The 20,620-nt window shown below is 38.8% G+C and overlaps 1 protein-coding gene across 2 annotated transcripts in view; it reads right to left on the reverse strand.

Moving 5' to 3' along the window:
* Window positions 1-20,620, reverse strand: part of ASAH2 (N-acylsphingosine amidohydrolase 2) — a 70,575-nt gene that overhangs the window by 2,681 nt on the left and 47,274 nt on the right. For both annotated transcript variants that reach the window (XM_037066922.1, XM_037066923.1), the window contains exons 13-20: window positions 18,109-18,224; window positions 16,649-16,743; window positions 14,995-15,034; window positions 14,094-14,189; window positions 11,410-11,505; window positions 9,182-9,328; window positions 3,491-3,550; window positions 683-771 (exon numbers count right to left, since the gene is read on the reverse strand). In XM_037066922.1, coding sequence (XP_036922817.1) covers window positions 683-771; window positions 3,491-3,550; window positions 9,182-9,328; window positions 11,410-11,505; window positions 14,094-14,189; window positions 14,995-15,034; window positions 16,649-16,743; window positions 18,109-18,224 — 739 coding nt within the window. The remainder of the gene's footprint in view (window positions 1-682; window positions 772-3,490; window positions 3,551-9,181; window positions 9,329-11,409; window positions 11,506-14,093; window positions 14,190-14,994; window positions 15,035-16,648; window positions 16,744-18,108; window positions 18,225-20,620) is intronic.

Raw genomic sequence — 20,620 nt, forward strand, 5'->3', positions numbered from 1 at the left:
TGACTTAGAAACTAATTGCCAGATTTTTTCCCACTTCCATGCCACTGTCCTGTGGTGAAATTCGTAAAGTTGGGAGCAGAAACATTTTCTTATTTTAGACACACTTTTAAACCTTCAAAATATCTACTCAGCTCAGTCACTGTCTGTGGTAACAAAAGCCACAGCAATAGGGCCCTGGGAAGAAACTCCGTGAGCACATTTCTTTCTTGAGTCAGTAAGGCTAACATTCAACCTCTTGTGTTTTCGTCATTTGAGTGAAGAATTATTGACCATGTACAAACACACAACACATGTTGGGTATGGACTCATTATTTTTCCAGAAGGAATGTCAGGTCCTACAGAGATACCTCATTGCCTTCATCCAGCACTCCTTTCAGCTAGTTTGCAAGAAGGCTAGACAGCTTTTAGGAGTAATGGCTTTGACCATGGGAAAAAAATTAACAGATGTTTATAAGAATGGAGGCCATAACCTCCTTAGCGCCTAATCTTACAAAAGCATACATCACAGCTTTGGAGAAAAATAGAATTGAAGTCTAATAAATCAACCAAATATGGCCAGACAGCTGGGAATTTGATATCATTAATATCACGGACTGAGCCAGCCTTCCCAATTGTCTTCCTTACATCACTAACAAGCTGTTTTCAAGACTTGAAAGACAAAATATTCAATAGACATGCTCACCGAGTCTCCCAGGAGGCATCATTATGCACCACCTGCCATCCCATTGAAGAGTTCTCATATTTCTCCACAGTGAGGAAAGTCTGATGGGTCTGAAATGCAATTAATATACCTGGTCAGACACGTAACAGTCACAGAAGCAATGTGTCTGTCAATGTGTCCGCCCTTGATGACTTCCTGCTAACCTTCCAATACCTTGGTAAAAGTGTGTCAGCATTTCATCCAAACTCTTAGGTGTTCCTCTTAATATTCTATGCAATATTTTTACAATGTTAGTCTATTCAGTCTATTAAAATCCATGAACTTTTTCAAGAAAATTGAATAACACATCATTTCAGAGCTGATAGCAAATTTTGGAAATTAGGGCAGAGAAGAGGCAAAATAAACTTTGATGTCTAAAAGCCTTTCCATGGCGTGTATATTGATCTATATCCCAAGAGTTTCTCGAGTCACCTCACAGCTTTGGAGAGAAAATGGGAAAGCCTCCTCATCTTTCCATCTCCAGGTGTACGCATTATTAGTACATACACCTCCCCAAGTGAAAAAATTGAAAAAGATGTATAAATCCTCTTTGTCCTGGGGTGCTAAAAGAAATTCCTCTATTTCATCATGCGTTTCTAGAAAGCTCATCATAAGCAAGTTTCATTTTCCCACTGGAAAATTGCTATAATAAATTATTTCAGACCAAGATTTCAGCTTCGAATAAAGGACAGATTTGAATAATATAACAAATCAAAAAATATAAGGGCTATGAATCTCTTTTTCCACAAAAATCTTTATAGTGTGGCCCTTAAGGGCATGGCTTATGTCTACTTCACACCTTTGTCCTTCAGAGCCCATTATACCTGCCATTTACAGGTATTCAAATAGACTTTTGTGAATAGATCACTTAACTGCATCTGTGGCAAATGATCATTTCAAATATTTTTCTAGTTATTCAGCTGATGGATTATATTTAATAAAGAAATTTTCATAACCACGGCGACTTGTAAAGAGAACTACGTCTGGCCATCTAGGGCAGAGAAACATTGGGGAGTGTTGGACGGGGCAGAAAACAGAGTAGGCCCCAGTCCTTGTGACTAGAGTACAGATCAGAGACCAAGTCTAGGCTGCTGCGTATCTGAATCACACAACTAGCATTTCCCCACCTCCCAGCCTTAATCACCTCCAGATGCGCAATTAGTTAGTGCAAGTTACTTAATCTCTCCAGGCCTAAATAAAATTGGGATGATAAAATGTAACTCACTGGATGGTAGCAAACATTATATTTGACTCATGTGGTGGTGTACATAAAGCACTTAGCATAAATCCTGCAAATAGTGAGGCTTCGATAATGGTGAGGATATGATGATTTTTACTAACTTATGCAGGGTATGAGAAATTGTTTTGTGCCCAGTCCCAGAAGCTTCTTAGAAATTAATTTTACTCTCACTATAGCACTTTAAGAATTTTTTCCTCTGCTTCTTTGTAGCAATAATGATGATAATATTTATATTTCCTAAGGATATCAAATAGCCGCTAAACCTATAGTTTTACTACAACACTTGGCTATCCCCAGAAAAGTGATGCGATGAACACGTAAATATTCTGGCACAGCTTGAATGCCTAGAGAAATTGTTTCAAACGGGTGCGTGCCAGTTATCCAAGCAGCAGAACGTTTTCCCCCAATGCCCTTTTGACAATGTCATAGTGCTGCAGTTGTTATCAACAAGCAATGATAATATTTTAATGAACACAAGCGGGAAGGTTCATTCAGAAGAAAGCTGTTTTGGGGTGTAAGTGACAATGGACCCAGGAAAGAAGGGCTTATCAACAGAGTGAATGTATCCTCAGCCACAGTAAAAAAAAATCTGACCTTGAGATCACTTTCATATACCCCTCTTCCTCTATATTTCTTTATTCTTTGAATTTTTACAACTAGAATGTGCCTTTATTGTTTGTGTACTTATAAGTACATTCTAAGGAAGCTGCAGAGGAGTAAAATCACTTCATTTTGTTCATGAATACACATACATAGATATATACATAGAATACCTACATATATCTACATATATACTTTATCATACCTATATAATAAAACAAAAATATAAAATGATACGTAACAAACTATTAACAGTGACTACCTCTAAAAAGGTTTATGAACAGAGGGGCTTTTCACATTCTATCTTAAGCACCCCTATATTATCTGTTTTTACATTAGAACTGTCATTTTTCAAGATTAATAAATAACTATCTAGTATGACCAGTAGTAAAGAGTAGGGAAACTCAGAGTGCAAGACAAAGTAAAACGCAAGGGTCCGGGCTCCCAGCCAGGAGCGCGCCCCACTCCGGCTTCCGGGAGTTCCGGGATCACGGATCCAGGTTCCAGGATCACTCCGCGGGAGTAGAGGCAGGGCCTCGCAGCGGGGCAGGAGAGGAGCCGAAGAGGAAGTAAGGGGGAAGCGAAGGAACACTACACTCTTCACCCTGTGATTATTTTTCCAAATATAGTGGAATTTCTAGATTGGAATACATAAGTGGGATTTTACTCAAATTTGCATCTCAGCCATCAAGGCAGTTCCCCATACTTTGCGTTATGTGTGGTCCTGAGTAAAGACAGGTAAAGGTTGCCTGCCTGCTTTTTTACCAGGCTCAACTCCACCTTAACTGTTCCCACTGAAAATTTTCTCACACCTACAAAATTAGATGAACAAAGATGTAAAGCATGTTGGAACATTTTGCCTTCCTGTTGTTAATCTCTAAAGGAAAATGCAAATGAATGAAAGGCTGAAAGGTGCATTTAAATTTGTAAAAAGAATCATTGATGCTTACCCGGTTTTCTGCTGAATTCTTTGGGTTGGCGCCTACAAATGTAACTTCAGCAACATCTCCCTGAAAACAAAAATTTATTTTATGAGTTCTAACAAAAGTACTATTGCTGTGCATATCTTTGGGCCATTATTTATGAAATATTCTAGGATTTGGGGTACCTGTATATATTTTATTCTATTTAATCAAGTGATTATCTGCTGTGAATATTCAATACAATACCCTCACAACAGATACAGGTATTTCTGGCCAGCACATTGCTCCAGAATTTTTGCCAGTGAATCTTCCTCTGGTGGGCTCAGGTATCGATGATGCAGAGCTGCAGTTTATATTCATGACGGCACATTGAAGTGTCTTCTTTGGCCTTTGATATTTTCCTATACCTCCCTCCCACACACACATGTAGGAGTTGGACTAAATTAAATAAAAGCAGTCAACAGTTTCCACGGATGACTCACACATATAAGATACAAGATGGAGTGACAAGGGTGCATTTACCTTACCTTATACATCTATAAAGGTATTTTTAAAATAACAAACAAATAAATATGTTCCCACTGCTCACCATGGTACACAGACTCCTTACGGATACGTTTCCGCCCACTCTTCCACCTTAAGCCCTCTCCCATCTATACACCCCAGAGACGGTGAGCACTCCTACTCTCCCTCTAAGACCTAGCTCACATTAAAGACCCTTTTTAAATAAAAACTTTGCACGGATTCAGAATCAGCGTTGACCCTCTGAACAGAGATGATGTGCTTCTCAATCATGGACTTTGCTGTTAACTCTGGATTTAACTGTCATCAATTCATTTTATCTCCTTTAACTCGTTCTCACAGGTGAGATTACCACATTAGCCAATCTTACCAATATTTAGCAAAATGTGCCAACAACCATCAATTAGAATCTCCTGAAAAAAATCCATAGATCATTTATAAGAGCAATTGGCCCTTCAGCCAGTATTATGCTTTATTTAAAAACTAAATGTTATTTCTGGTACCTGGTTAGCCAGATTATCCTAATCCTAAAAGTATTCTTCTCCTTGATATTTTTCTACATTCATAATTCCCTGTTTACTCATTCATCTTAACTAGGAAAAACAACCCGACTACAGATCCAAAATGCCAATTCAAAAAGAAGGGAGATAATGAGGGAAAGAAGGGCAAGTCTTCAAGGAACAGGTATAAAGGACCCATGGACAAAGCCTAAGGGGGGAAGGATGCAGGGTGGGAGGTGGGGGTGGGTGGGGCAGGGGAAAGTGGTGTCGGGAAAATGGAGACAATTCTACTTGAACAACAACAAAAAAAGAAGGGGTACAGGCACATCTGCCACAACAGAATGGAGGTCAGTATGTCCTGTACCCCAAAAAGCAACCATATATGTAGACAGAACCATCAAAAATAACCATCTTGGAACTTCTGATATCAACCAAAAACTGGAAAATGTTTATTCCTTAAAACTACTAAACTTAAGGGGAAAGGGGCACAAGTCTTTGGTGTTCTTAACAGGGCTGCCCCCATCCTCTTGGCACTATAGCTCAACCAGAGTGGGGAAGGCCAGGAAATCAGCAGCATTCCTCTGCAGCCAGAGGGCGCTCACTTGATTTGGAGCAAACACTGAGGGTTGATGGCTAGACCGGTGGACTAGTCAGGGATTTAAGAGTGTCTGGGGGAGGTAAAAATGCCCACAGTGTTCTTGATAAGCTCTCCTCCTATCCTGGATTGATCGGAAGCTATGAGCATTCACACAAAAGACCACAGTGGGCCCCAAACCACCCACACATCCCTGGCCAGTGGAGCTTTTGTGGAGACACAGAGGAAACATAAGAAAGCCCAGTGGAAATTAAAAGCACTGAAAAACTGGAAAATAGTCTGAAGTTTAAATATATACACCAGCCCATGTAAGTCTATCAGCAGAGATTGAAATTCTTATTCCCCGAGGTATCTAAGCACAAACTCTAACCAACATCTGGCTGAGCATTAAGTGATGTAATCACAGGGTCAACTCCATGAGATCCAGACTTAAAAGTACAACAAAGAATAAAGAAAAAGAACTGAGCAGATAACAGCAGTCACACATTGCAAGAGAGACAGATTTTACCAATTTAATCAAGTTTTAAATGAGCAAGCAAAAACAATAATTCTGTAATTGAGAGGTAAAGCTAGAGTTCCTACAATATATCAAAAAACATCCAGTGTTTGCCAAAATGTTATGATATGTACACACAAGAAATTAGCGGCCATACTAAGAAAAAAAGCAGAAAATAAAATTGCCTCTCTGTGACCCAGATCTTGTGTTAGCAAAGTCTTTAAAACAGCTGTTATAAAATGTTCTAAGAACTAATATTAATCATATTTAAAGATTTAAAAGAGGCCCTGGCTGGTGTAGCTCAGTGGATTGAGCGCGGGCCTGCGAACCAGAGGATCACGGTTCGATTCCCAGTCAGGGCACATGCCTGGGTTGCAGGCCAGTTCCCAGCAGGGGACTCATGAGAAGCAACCATACATTGATATTTCTCTCCCTTTCTCCTTCCCTTCCCCTCTAAAGATAGATAAATAAAATCTTAAAAATTTTTTGAAGAAATAATGGCCAAAAACTTCCCAAATTTGACAAACATTACTTTACAGATCCAAGGAACTGCACAAATCCCAAGTAGGATACACACAAACTACTTCACATTTAGATACATTGTAGCAAACTTGTGACAGAAGGAAAAAAAAATCTTGAAAGCAGCAAAAGAAAAATGTTTCATTACCTACAGGGAGGAATACTATGATAAGATTAACAATTGGTTTCTCATTAGAGAGTGAGACAGAAAATAATATGATAACATATTCAAAGTGATAAAAGAAAAAAAATTCTCAACCAAGAAGGCAATCTAACTATTCTTCAAAGATAAAGAAAAAAATAAAGACATTCCAGATAAACAAAAGTTGAAAGAATTTCTTGTTAGCAAACTGTCATAAAAATAATACTAAAGGAAGTCCTCCAGGATGAAAGGTAATGATGCTACATGTTAATTCAAACTCTTTTTTTTAAGATTTTATTTATTTTTTAGAGTGAGGAGAAGGGAAGGAGAAAGACAGGGAGAGAAACATCAATGTGTGATTGCCCCTCGTGTGCCCCCTAGTGGGGACCTGGCCACAACACAGGCATGTGCCATCACTGGGAATTAAACAAGTGATCTTTGGTTCACAGGCTGGCACTCAATTCACTGAGACACACCAGCTAGGGCTAATTCAAATTTTAAAAAAATATATTTTATTGATTATACCATTACAGTTGTTCTATTCCCCCCTTCATTCCCCTCCACCCTGCACCCCCCCACCATTCTCCCCCTTTAGTTTATGACCACGTGTCTCAAGTTCTTTAGATTCTATATTTCCCCTACTATTCTTGCCCTACCCCTATCTGTTTTCTACCTACTGTGTATGCTATTTTCTGTACATTCTCCCCCCTTCTCCTCCTCCCACTCCCCTGTTGTTAACCCTCCATGTGTTCTTCATTTCTATGGTTCTGCTCCTGATCTAGCTGTCCTCTTGGTTTGCTTTTGTTTTAGGTGTGGTTGTAAAATACTGTGAGTTTGCTGTCCTTTCACTGTTCATATTTTTCATCTGCTTTTTCTTAGATAAGTCCCTTTAACATTTCATATAATAAGGGCTTGGTGATGCTGAACTCCTTGAATTTGACCTTATCTGAGAAGCACTTTATCTGTCCTTCCATTCTAAATGAAATCTTTGCTGGATAGAGCAATCTTGGCTGTAGGTCTTTGGATTTCATGACTTGGAATACTTGTTTCCAGCCCCTTCTTGCCTGTAAGGTCTCTTTTGAGAAATCCGCTGACAGTCTGATGGGTACTCGTTTGTAGGTGACTGTCCCCTTATCCCTTGCTGCTTCTAGGATTCTCTCCTTCATTTTGGTCTTGGCTAATGTAATTATGATGTGCCTTGGTGTGTTCCTTCTTGGGTCCAACTTCTTTGGGACTCTCTGAGCTTCCTGGATTTCCTGGAAGTCTATTTCCTTTGCCAGACTGGGGGAGTTCTCCTTTATTATCTGTTCTTAAAAGAAATAAAGAGCACTAAAACTGGTCAATATGTGGGTAAGTCAGTATCATATGGAAGTAATTTTCCATATATTCTCTTAATTTATTTAAATGTCAAAAGATTGTATAAAACATTAAAACACTGTATTATTTCATTTTTATATAAATATAATACATGTGATAATATCACAAGGATGGGAAAGGGAAAAAAGATATATTGGACAATTTTTTAATGTTTTTGGAATTAAGTTATTACATTGAAGTAGGTTGTAATTAGTTAAGATGCATATTATAGATCTGAGAATATAATATAATATAGAATATTATATATATGTATGTATATATGTATGTATGTATATATATATATCTGGCCTCTGCATGCAAATTCTTAGAAAAATACAGATATCTAAAGACAACAGAAAATCTGAATAGACCTAAACCAACTAAAGGAAATGAATTAGTAACTTAAAATTTTGTCATAAAGAGAAGCCCAGGTTCATATGGCTTTGGTGATAAATCTCATCAGATATTTACAGAAGAAATGACACCAACCTTCTGCACACATGCGCAGAAGATCAGGAGGGAACACTTCCTCACTCATTCCTTGAGACCAGAGTGACCCTGACAAAGACAACATATGAAAAGAGTCGGCAAATATCCCTCATGGGGATGAGCACAAAACTTTTTAGCAAAATACTACCAAACCAAATTCAACAACGTATAAAAACGATTATATACCATTACTAATGAATATTCATTTACTATCTGAAAGTCAACTAATGCAATATGCCATCTTAATGGAATGGAAAACAAAAACCTCATGATGATCTCGGTAGTTAGAGAAAAGCATCCGAAAAAAATCCAATATCTGCTCCTCACAAAAACTCTCAACAAATTAGCAAGAGAAGGAAACAGAAAGAATCCTAGACAACAAAAGTTACACTTAATGACTGAACACTTTTCCTCCAGGGATTACAAGCAAGACAAGGATGGCCAGTGTTAGAGCTTCTATTCAATGTTGTTTTTAGAAATTCTAGCCAGTGCAATAAGAGGGGAGAAAACTAAAGGTATCCAAAAAAGGAACCCAAAAAGCAATCATTAAACCTGTTTTTATTCACAGAAAACATCATATTATATGTAGAAATGTTTAAGGACTCCAACCCCCACCCCGACAAAAAATCTATTAGAACTAATACATAATTTAGCAAACTTGAAGGACATTGTATATAAGTTGAAGGACAGTTAATATAAAATAATAGTGATACAAATCCTGATTCGTTTCTATGTGCCTTTCCTATCCTTGATATCAGAGACAACTTTTCTGAGTTCTAATGAATGATTCCGTGACCATCCATTTAAGAAGAAACAGAATAATTTGGATTTTAGAAATTCAATTTTACATAATTACTACCTGGAAAATAATTATTTCCACATTATCATGTTTGCATAGCCTCTTCAGGAATAAGAATGATTACCAAAATTATTGTTGCTAACAGCTGAGGGTCTGTGGCATCATTAGAGGCCGATGCTGCCAGTGACGACACATCTCCCCTCCCTCCCCCATTCCCACCCCCCACGCCCTGCCCCCTGCCTTGTCATCCACAAACACAGGCTTCTCTGAAGCATTCCAAGATCTCTTTGTGAATCTTACCACTCTGTACTTAGGATTCAACGGCTGCAGGACATCCCCAAAATTCTTGCCTATCGGTGCTTTGTCCGCAATATTAGGAATTAATGGAATTATCAGTTGTTTGAAAAATGGAGGCTCTGGACCTCTGCTCAGATTGGCTACTGTGTCCTAGAAGAGAGAACATTCGCTTAAGGAGGGCACCACATAGAGGCAAAGACCCTCTCCTACGATCCCATCCCCAGAAAAGCCTTCATTAAAGGATTCCATCCCCCCTCCCTCTCTGCCTCCAAGACCTAACTACTTTGACAGAGCTCGAGGGGAGGTTTGCTAAAATGTGAGCCTAGGTGTGCATAATTTAAACTTTTGTCACTAGAAGACACTTTTGGCCAGCAACACTTTTACTCCCCCGGGCAGTATAGTCCAGTGATCAGAGTGTAAGCATGGAAGGAGGCTACACAGCTTCAGATTCTAGGACAACCAATTTTTACCTGTGTGTCTTTGAAAAGGAGCCCAACACATGATAAGCCTTTGTTACATGACACCGTAATTATTCTAAGTTTTAAAAAAGTGTTGAGCCTCTTTTATCTAGAATCAGTACCAAGGTTTTTTCCTAAATTCTCCTCTGTGCTGATTAAATAATATCACAAATATGTATTTAATTTAAAGGTTAAAGTCTGTCTGTACACTGACTGTTTTGTGTTTCCCACAAAATTTGCTACCTTCCATAATGTCATCAAAATGCTAAATTTAATGCAAAATCCTCAAATTTAAATAGCCCTTTATCAGTAGTTAAGGTACTTTCATAATTACTTTATATAGTTAATCTTTACACTAGGATGTAACAGGTTATCATTTCCATTTTACAAATGAGAGTATAGGCTCGGAGATACTCAGTAGTTTTTTAAGATCACGTAGCTAGTCTTAGATACATAACCATGAAATTCTGTCAAATGAATTTCACCAGATGACTCATACTTTTATTCCTAAAAATCACTATAAAATTTGAGAAATCTATTCCTATGGGAAGAGCTATAGACCTACACCTACAAAGAAAGTTAGACAGTAGTCCTCTCCAGGGTTGGGTTATAAATTTATATTTTTTCTGTATAATTTGAATATTCTACAAGTAGTTGCAGCTTCTATGAGGAAAAATACAAAAGTTCTTCTTTGAAAAAAATATCAAATCTAAAATTAAGAACATTATGATGAAACAATTCAACTATATCCTAATACCTTGTATTGAAACTTCAAACACACAATAAGCAACTAATTAGGAGGAGGCACGTGACATTGCCAATCTTCAACTGTTTGACCTATAAAAACGGCAGTGTCCTTTGCTCCCATTTAATATGTCCAAGCTCTTCCTTTGAAAGGCATTTATTATCTTTGCTATGCCGTAACTGTTTCACAGCCTTATTGGGACTTATGTGGTATTTATTACACAATGGTCTGTTTATTATTTTAACTCTTTATCCTGCTTGTTGACTAATAATCTGACAACAGAGTACAGCCTCATAAGTAACTTTTCAAAGAAAAGGTTTCCACAAGTGGAGTTCCTTTAGGTCAAATTGCTTAAGTGTGAGTATCTCAGGAAGATATAATATGTATGTGCGTTCCCAGGTATTGTTGAACTTCATCAAATCTAAGATTCTATTGACATAACAATTATTATTATTTTAGAACCACCAAGAAAGTAAAATGATGGCAATAGTTATAAGACTCCTCTGACTGGAAGAACCAGCCCCATTTCAGAGATGTAGTAACAGGGAAAATGGGCGTCTTAGAACTGATGACCCACTCAGCTCTTGAAGTGACTGGAGAGAAGCTAGCCAGGATTAGAGAGTGCTGATTCAACCTCCTGGTTCTGGTGATCATAAGCCTGATCACTTATCATCATCTCTAAACCTATGTGCTCATCTGAAAAAGAGGGGAAAAGTGATGACTTCCATACTTTACATAATGATTGTGAAGATAATATAAGATAATACATATGAAAAAAGCTACCACAACCAAAAGGCATTTACTGAATCTAAAATTACTGTTTCATTTCTTAGGAATGCCTCATAGCCATATATATACACACATACACATACACACCATACACACACATATATATATAAAATAACAATATATATTATTTTCTAAATATAAAGTTTTTTTTTAAACTGTACACTCACAGCTAAGGTTCTTTTTTGCTTCCCTCTGTATCCCCCACCCCCGAGACGCACATGTATGCAATTTTTGATTACCGTAGCAATGGCCTTAGCAAGGACTCTGAAGAGCTGGATGTAAGCAGACAGGGTGTGTGGTCCATAAATTGTGGATGCTGCCTCATACCGCTGAACCTGCAGGAAAGACAGGGTCCTGTTGTACACCAGGCTGCATATCTCAATGCATTTACAGAGGAGTCCCACCTTAGGAGAGGAGTAGCGCTTGGACAGCTCACGTAGTTCAAACTAGCAGAATTCAAGGTTAATTATGACGAAGGGAGGGGGTGTTTTCATGTCCCAGCTAAAGTGCACGGCTCCCATCAACTACTTATTAAAAGCAGTGGGTTCTCCTGGCTGATGCCTTTTGGACTGTCAGCCCATTTAATCTGAAAGCAGCCCATTTAGTCTACTAGCTCCTAAGTGTATATCTATTTTAAGAACCTGTAATGTAAACGCTTCCCCCAAGGATACACCAGGAGGAAAAAAATGAAGAAAAATGATTCTTAGTAACTCCTGGATAAATTGGGTAGTCATAGTACAATCTGGGGGAAAAAGCATTTTACCCACCAGAGAGCTATAAAATAGAACCCAACACATCTCTGTTCGCCCAAGCTCCAAGCCTTCGGTTGTTTCACAGGAACCTGAAATTCATAAATCTAAAATGGAACTCATCACTCCAAATATACCAGCTTTCCCTGCAACATTCCTCATCTCAGTGAATGCCATCCTTTTGGTCTCCTACGCCAGGGTCAGCTGGCAGTCACTGGGTTCCTCTCGCCCCCTCATCCTGTGTCCTGTGAGTCTGCAAGTCAACATTCCTTAAAATCTCTTCAATCCTTTCATTTTGCTCTGTCTCTGCTGCTTTTACCTTGATCACACCCTTACTTCTCATTGGAGTCATAACTACAGCTTCTTAATCAGTTCCGTCTCCACACTTGCCCTTCTAATTCATTTTCCATACTGCCATCCTAGTGATCTTTCTAAATCACAGATTTAATCACAGAAGTCCTTTCTTTGAATTCTGTGGGTTTCCCAAAACCTTCCCTATTGAGTCAAAGCTCTGTAGCACAGCATAAAACTCTTCACCTAACCCCTGCCTTTCACTCTAGCCCACCTCACTACCTTCACTGTGCTTATTCCATGAAACTCAGCTCATTCTGCACTCTTACATGTACTAAGTCTGCTCCTCTGGACCTTGGCAGAAGTAGCTCCCTCAGTATGAAACACCTTCCCAAACGTGTACTTGCCTAATTAGCCCGTACTCACTCTTAAGAACTCAGACAGATGTGACATCTTCCAAAGAATCTGCCAGTCCCCGTGCTCAAATGCTTAGTCTGCACTGGTGCCCTTTCTCTTTTTTTCATACCACCTTGTGCATCCCTTTCACAAGAGCGCACGTTCTAGTGAACGGGGAGCCAGGTTCTTATTCACTGTTATGCCCAGATACTGGCTAGTACTGTACATCCCCAACACATATCTGTGGAATGAATGAATGAATGAATGAATGAACTGATTAATATTAATACTTGCAGGAGCATGTCCCTGAACCAGGAGATAAGTATGTAGGGATTCCTAAACTTATTTGGACCACAGACATCTCTGGTTATCTGTTGAGGCCTATGAACCCCTCTCAGATTAATATTTCTATATATGTAAAATATAATGCATGCATTGACAAAGAAAACTGATCAGATTAAAATACATGAATCAAACAACAATAAACCAATTTTATGACAGAGTAATATTTGTGCTTCTTTATTGAATAACAAAGATGTAGTGGCAGGTTTAATAACTACTTGATTTTAAAATAGCGATGAGAGTAAAAGATATTACCAGATCTGAAATAATTCTCAGGATATGAAAAATATCTGTGGTTCCTATTGGTGATGAAGTCAGAGATCTACTGATATTGTCATTTGTCACCTACATCCATAATTGGAGGAAATAATAAATAGTAAATAGTTACAGATAAATTAAAAATGAATAAATGAAAAATTACTCCCATCCAAGTCTACCTCAATTTAACAGAATTTCCGAGAAGGCAGAGAGACCTTTGACAAAGTCAACAGAGGGCACAGAGTAGGCTCCACTGCTGGGATCATTGAACATTCGCCAAGGGGTAGATTACACACCCGGGCATAGATGCGGACACATTAGAAAGCATTGACTGTGTGACTCTAAACTGCTCTCATGTTAACTACTATTATTAAAAGGTAGTTGGTCTACTCTCTGTGCTATTTGTAAACAAAGAAACACTACTAGCCAGCAGCCTCCACTAAATCTCTGAAACTCTGTTTCTTAATCTATACCAGAAATATAATAATACCCTGCTCCAGGGTTTATTGTGAGGACTATTTAAGATGACATCTGCAAGGTGTTTAGCTAGTGCATCCAGTAAGTAGCAGCTCTGAGTGGGAGTTTTCCCAGGTTCTGCAGAAACATCCTGAGTTAGGAATACTGTATGCCACAACCCAGTGCTGCTGACAAAAAAAAAAAATTATTTCAGGAAAAGTGAAAGTCAATGAGACTAGATTTCTAATCTGAACTTGTAAATGGTAAACCTGAAACTCCAAATACAACCTCTGGTTTATCATTCTCTTATTTGTTCTAACACAAAACTGTCTCTCAAAAACATGATTAAGTCTAGAAAGAAAACTTGCATTTGATACAATAGTCTTAGCCAGGGTATATTTCACCTAAATGAGAAAAAAGTTGTACTTTACCTGGTATTCTTCATAGGTGGTAATGTAATGTGTGTATACGTTGCTTAGACCCGAAATAACCACAGTCATATTCGGCATCCCATAAGTTGCAAACTCCTGAGAGGGGAGAGAGGCAGAGCCCAGTAAAATTACTCTTCATCTAAAAGTGTATTATCATCCCAGTTATACTTAACATACAGTCACGGATATGAGTCGTTAGTGTAAGATGTCTCACTGAACAATATTCTCCCTAATGATCAAAACTGCCTGGGAATGCAGATGGACCCACGGGCCCTGGGTAAAAGTGACAGCTGGAACTCTGCACTATAGCTGGACAAGTCAATGGCTCCATGTACATCTCAATGATTACATTTACAAACATAGAATCTCCCTTTACTAAAATAAACATAGTTCATCAATTTCCTAAAAAGTTTAATGGTAGGTTACTAACTAAAGACAATAAGACAATGGTTATTTCCAAGTCCAAATTAACAAGATATGTGTTGATTATGTCATTTTAGAACCATTTATAATACTTCCTGAATATAAAGCAAATCATAATTATAGATCAAATATATAATCCTCAGCATGTGTTAGATTTTATTTAGATAAAACTATAACATATTAAGGTACTTAGATTATTTACTATTTAATCCATAAAACCGTTATTAATTTTTAAGTGTCAATACACAAATACCAATAAAATATTTTTAACCTGACTATAGTTCCCTTCTTTATATTTTTGAATTTGTTCTTATACCATCAATATTTCACATTTACCTCTAGCCAATACTTTCAAGAAGTATGAAACTCTAGTAATTTTAGCACAGATTAATTTAAAAGGTAACAGATCATATGGACAGGAAATTCTTTTCTCTTCACCAAATATAAATGCATAGATGTTATTTGATTTTCAACTTACTGTTTTAATTGCCTCCCGAAGTCTTCGCCCAGACATGGTCCTGAGTAAAGGAAACAGAATTATCTAAGTGTTTTCCTAGTTCAAACGTATACAAAGTACACAGAATGGCTTGTAGTAGAAGCCTAAAAGTTACCCTGGCTCCTCACACAATTATGCATTATGTAGAAACTCAAAGACAAACCAAAGTTAAAGGTGAGTTCTTTTTTCCTGTCATATCTTCAAAATGAATTCTAAAATGAAACCAGATCATTTGAAGGAGGGAGCAAGAATCAATGAGTATCACTGGCAAAGGGTCACAACCAATTCCCACTCATTGATTCAACAGAATATATCAGTTAGGTTCTATGTCAATAAGATCTAAGGCAAGTAGAGAGTGTACTATCTCTGCGTTCAAAGAACGTACATTCATTAATTTAATCCTTCATAAAACTCTGAGCACCTCCTGCCTACCGGGCTCACTTCAGCAGTATGGAGCTAATGTTCTAGGGAGTGAAGATGGCCAATAAGCAAATTACACAGTTAGATGGCAACAAGTCGTGCGAGGAACATAAGGTGGGGTAAAGGATGGAAGGGAATGGCGATAGTCATTGTGGTGGGGCTGGTACTGGTGCTGCTGCTGACGTGAGGTGGTGGTGGTGGAGGGAGCAGGGGTGGTGGTGGAAGTGGTGCTGGGTGAAGACAGTGCCGCATAGTATGGAGCAGAACTGGCATCTCCATTAGAGATCTGAGCAGAGAACTGAAAAAATAAAAGAGTGGGCCAAGGGGTTACCGGAAACTAAGTGTTTCAGGCGTAAGGAACCATTCAGTTAAAAAGTGCTAGGACAGGAGCACGCTTGGTGAGTCTAGGAACTGCAGCGAAGCCCAAGTGGCTGAAGGAAGGAAGGAAGGGGAGAGGGAGAGCCATATGAAATCGGACCAGAGGGCCCTGTAGGGCACTGTAAGGGTTTGAGGATTTACCAGAGTGAGATGGGAAGTCGGTAGAGAGTTTTGAGCAGGACACAGCTTAACTTGTGTTTTAAAGGAATTCCTCCCGCTGTGGTATTGATAAAATACCATAGAGAAGTAAGGGAGGAGGCAAGAGGTGAGATAGGGAGAAGTAATGCTGGCTTAGACCAGAGGGGAGCTGGGGCACTGGGGAAGTAACAGAAAGTATTGAGTACAACATACAGGATTTGCGGAAGGATAGAAAGTGGTAGAAATTGAAAAGAAGAGAATCCAGGAATAACTCCAAGATTTAGGGCCTGAGCAACGGGAAAGCTATGAAATTGCTTCTTACTAGGATAGGAAAGACTGACTAAAGTCTTTAAACACTTGACTTAAAACATTCTTTCATGCTTCTAAAACCTAAACTGATTGTTTTCAGAATCTGTACTTAATATTATTTCAAGTCTTTCTACTGATATCATAATTTACCATGTCATTTTAATTAGAAATGGTAAGTTTTCAAGTTACACACTAGTAACAAGCATAGAAAGATGTATTCTTCAGAGATCCCACGAAAAGAGGGTGGGAATATTTGTTAATGTTGCCAAACACAGTACAGTGAGCTACAAAGGAGTCAGTGCAGAATCATCTGACCATGATGAGGGATTCCAACAGAAATACACACCCAATAATTACATTTTTAACTACAAAATAAAAAGTAAGAACTTACGTAAACTCCCCGGGGATGGCAGTTATGGCCAAGGACCCAAGAGTAATAATCTGAACATCAACAATATCTGGGTGCCAGGGGTGAGGTTTTGACAGCTAAAGAGCCCAAAACACAAACACGGTGTTAGGAATATTATTACTGCTGTGCCCAGGAGATATGTGATGGTCACAGAAGTGGCTTTAATAAAGATTTAAAATGTTTCCAGCTGTTTTGGGTGTCTTATCCTACTATCACAGATTCTGTTTCTAATTCGTGATGTAACCCTCAATATTCTATGTAGTCAGAACATGCAAATGTCAAATGCCACTGTCCCATTAACCTGGACTCACTTTCTCAGAGATGAGGTTTTGGTGGATTTGTCATTGTGGAGCCACAATGTGTAACAGAACCACAGATTCTCCTAGAGTACCGCAGCTTCCTCACACAGAACAAATGACTAATTCCATCATTTGAAATCACTCAACTTAATCATTTCTCTTCTTGCTCTAACAGCACTTTAAGTTTTTAGTTATCTAGTCTTGCCTGACTTTCCAGGTTTTCTCCAAGAGAATCTATCTCTTTCCATGTTCAGATTAGTGTCAAATCTCCCCCTCTATTTCTTTCCTCTCTTTCTTCTTCCTGAAGAATTGTCATTGAATATTAGAGGAGGAAAAAAACTCTCTTTAAAAATTATTTTCTACATCAGCCCTGGCTGGTATAGCTCAGTGGATTGAGCAAGGGCCTGCGAACCACATAATCACGGTTCGATTCCCAGTCAGGGCACATGCCTGGGTTGCAGGCCAGTTCCCAGCAGGGGACTCACGAGAGGCAACCACACATTGATATTTCTCTCCTTCTCTCCTTCCCTTTCCCTCTAAAGATAAATGAATAAAATCTTTTAAAAAATTATTTTCTACATCAGCAGTTCATATCATACACACTGGCATCAAGTTTTGACACTTAGAACTTGAAAATCCATGTTCCAAAGGAGTATTGAAAGAATACTGCTTTAGTTAATAACATTGCTTGATTTGTGAGAAAGTTGAGATAAGAACACATTCTTTTTTCTATACACTAAGATGTTTTTCTCTGCAGAGAATTCTGTGTGAATTCCTGTCCTGGAGATAACATAAATAAATTTTAAATAAAACAAATGCTATTCTTATACTTCCTTCTTCAGTGTTCCAATGGTTTCAGTTATTTATCAAAAATTCAAAGTTAATTGAACAATAAAAAATGTTTCAAAAATCAATAAAGATTAAAAAAGAAGCACACACACAAAAATTCAAAGTTACAATATTTAATAATCATAACAGTTATTTTTAGAAGCATAGTATCTATACTTTTGATAGTAAATATTTTGATATGGGAATATCTGAGTAAGATCTCCCATGTCAATAGCGATCTACCATTCACATCCAACAATTCATAAATTTTAAAAAGCAGCACACCCATTTCACCATGATGACAAAAAGGTTTACCTCTCCAGTGTGAACAAGGACTGGCTTTGGTTTGTGACACTCTTTGATTTCATCAGATGGCTTCCCCAAGATCTGATCACGAATAGTTTCCCAGAATGGATCCGTTACCGTTGTCCCTATTAGGAATGTTTTAATAAATATGATTCCAACCCTCCAAAAAGTGCCACCGTTTTGACAAATATTGTACAATGCTCTTAGAAGTTTCAGAGATTCTATTAAGGCTGTTATTTAATGATCCCGAGCAGTCTGAAAAATAGAAGAAGCAAAATTTCCTGTGCTTCCTAAAATAAGAGCTGTTATTTACTTAGATCTTCATGTGGTTGACAGAATAAAATATATTTTGCTCAACATCCTTAAAGTTTTGTTTCTATTTCTCTTCTGCATTTCAAATAAAATTAGTAAGATGTAATTAACTGTAGATTTACCATTTTGAGAACTAACGATGATACCTCCAACTCCAGGTACCAGTTGTTTGGCATGTGGTCCCTGAAGGAGCCTCTCTCAAATCCCCATTAATTGTCTGTACACACACCCAGTCAGTAAAAGTCAAAAAGCTGGCCCAAAGTCCACAATATAGGGAAAAGTTATGTCGACTACAAAACCCACAAACTTAGATTCTATAATCCGTTTGGAAAATATAGCAAGTTATAAACACATGTGGGCCAAATGAAAGAGCATCCAAAGTACATAAACTAGAACTTTCTGAAAGGAAAGGAGAAATGGAATCAACAGTAACAGTTGGAACTTCAAGAATCCCCTGCCAGTAGTAGATGGAACAACTAGTCAGAAGGTCAATAGGGGAGTAGAAAACATGAGCAGCACTAGAAGCCACCTAGACCTAGCAGGTACCTACAGATAACTGTATCCAACAACCTAATATACATTCTTCTAAGAGCATATGAAACATTATTGAGGAGAGACCATATGCTGGCCGTAAAACAAAGATCAGTAAGTATTAAAGATGACAAATAACACAAAGTATGTTTTCTATCCACAGTATAATGAAATTAGAAATAAATAACAGAAGAGTATTTGGGAAACTCACAAATATGTGGAAATTAAACAACACAATCATAAGTAATAATCAAGGAATAAATCAAAATATGAAAAATACTTCCAATACTTTCAGGTGAATGCAAATGAACACAATATACCAAAATCTCATGGGATACAATAAAATAGCACTGAGAGGGAAATTTATAACTTTAAATATCCACACTAAGAAGAGGAGAATGACAGCAGCAAGATGCAAGAGTAGAAAATACTGGCCTTTGCCTACCCCCCAACAAAAACACAATTAGACAGCTATCCACAGATGAAAAAGCCCTGGGAGGGCTCAAGAGTCCAATTGAGAACCTACAGCCACACAGTGGAGCACAACCCCAGAATAACTACACAGAAAGAATCACTGGCGAGATTAGCATGGCCAAGACATCTAAAGACCAGTAGGAACAAAGAGTTAGGGCCAATGCTATGAGTATCAGCCACACAGCAGGTGGCACCACGGAGTTCAGTGCCCTGCTCTGTGGAGGACCCCAGCAATCCCTGCTGCTGAGAATCACAACAGACTCCCAGCACTTTTCACAGCAGAGGACCCTGTTGTGTTCCTTGGCACAGACCCCAGAGGACATCAGCAGCTTTTATGATTGAAGTAACCAGAGGCCATCACCATCATGGACCCTAAGAGAGAGAGATGCTCTGGTACCTCCCTCATAAGGGACTGCTATTGCTCTGCCCTGGGACCAAGGCTGCCAGCCCCCACTCCAAACTCCACACATGCCCTTGACCTCAGAGCCCGGGCTGCTTCACACACATCCTTGTTTCAGACCCCTATATTGACCTCACTGTGTGTGCCTGTGCTCCAGACCCCAAATCTGCAGTGACTCTACATGCACCTGCATCTCAGATACTGCAGCCACCACCACACCACCACTGTGTACTATTCATTGTCCTAGACCGCAAAGCCACTGTTCTCTACAAATACATGTGTTCCGGCCCCCAGCTCCGTGGCTGTTCCATGTGTGCACACACCTAAGGCACAGAATTACTATTACTGATGGCAGGCAAGTCAGCGCCCTAGACCCTGGAGCTGCTCTTGCTCCGTGAGTACATATGCTCCAGATCTCAGGTCTGTCATTATTCCATGGGTGCCCAAGCATTAGACAGCACTGCCATCACCACCGTGAGGGCACCTGCAAGCCAAACCTAGCACCAACAGAGATACCCTTGGACATGACATCCCTCACGGGAGAAAAAGAGATGAAGAGTTCCCAGAAGCACTCATAGCAGTTGCAGATGCCCATAAGCCTAGCCCGTGAGGACACATGCAATCTGCACCAATACTGACCTAAGCTACATGGAGATTATGTCACTTATATGGCATACCTCAGAGCTAGGGCTGAAACAGTTCACCCAGCCACAGGTGAAGGTGTTTTCCCACCAGAACCAGCCTGTAAAGTCTGGAAGAGGTAACTGCCCCAACAAATGCACAGACAAATCACAAGGCTACAAG

Source organism: Sturnira hondurensis, unplaced genomic scaffold, assembly GCF_014824575.4.
Source record: "Sturnira hondurensis isolate 20B ecotype Veracruz unplaced genomic scaffold, ASM1482457v3 Scaffold0016684, whole genome shotgun sequence".
Taxonomy (NCBI): Eukaryota; Metazoa; Chordata; class Mammalia; order Chiroptera; family Phyllostomidae; genus Sturnira; species Sturnira hondurensis.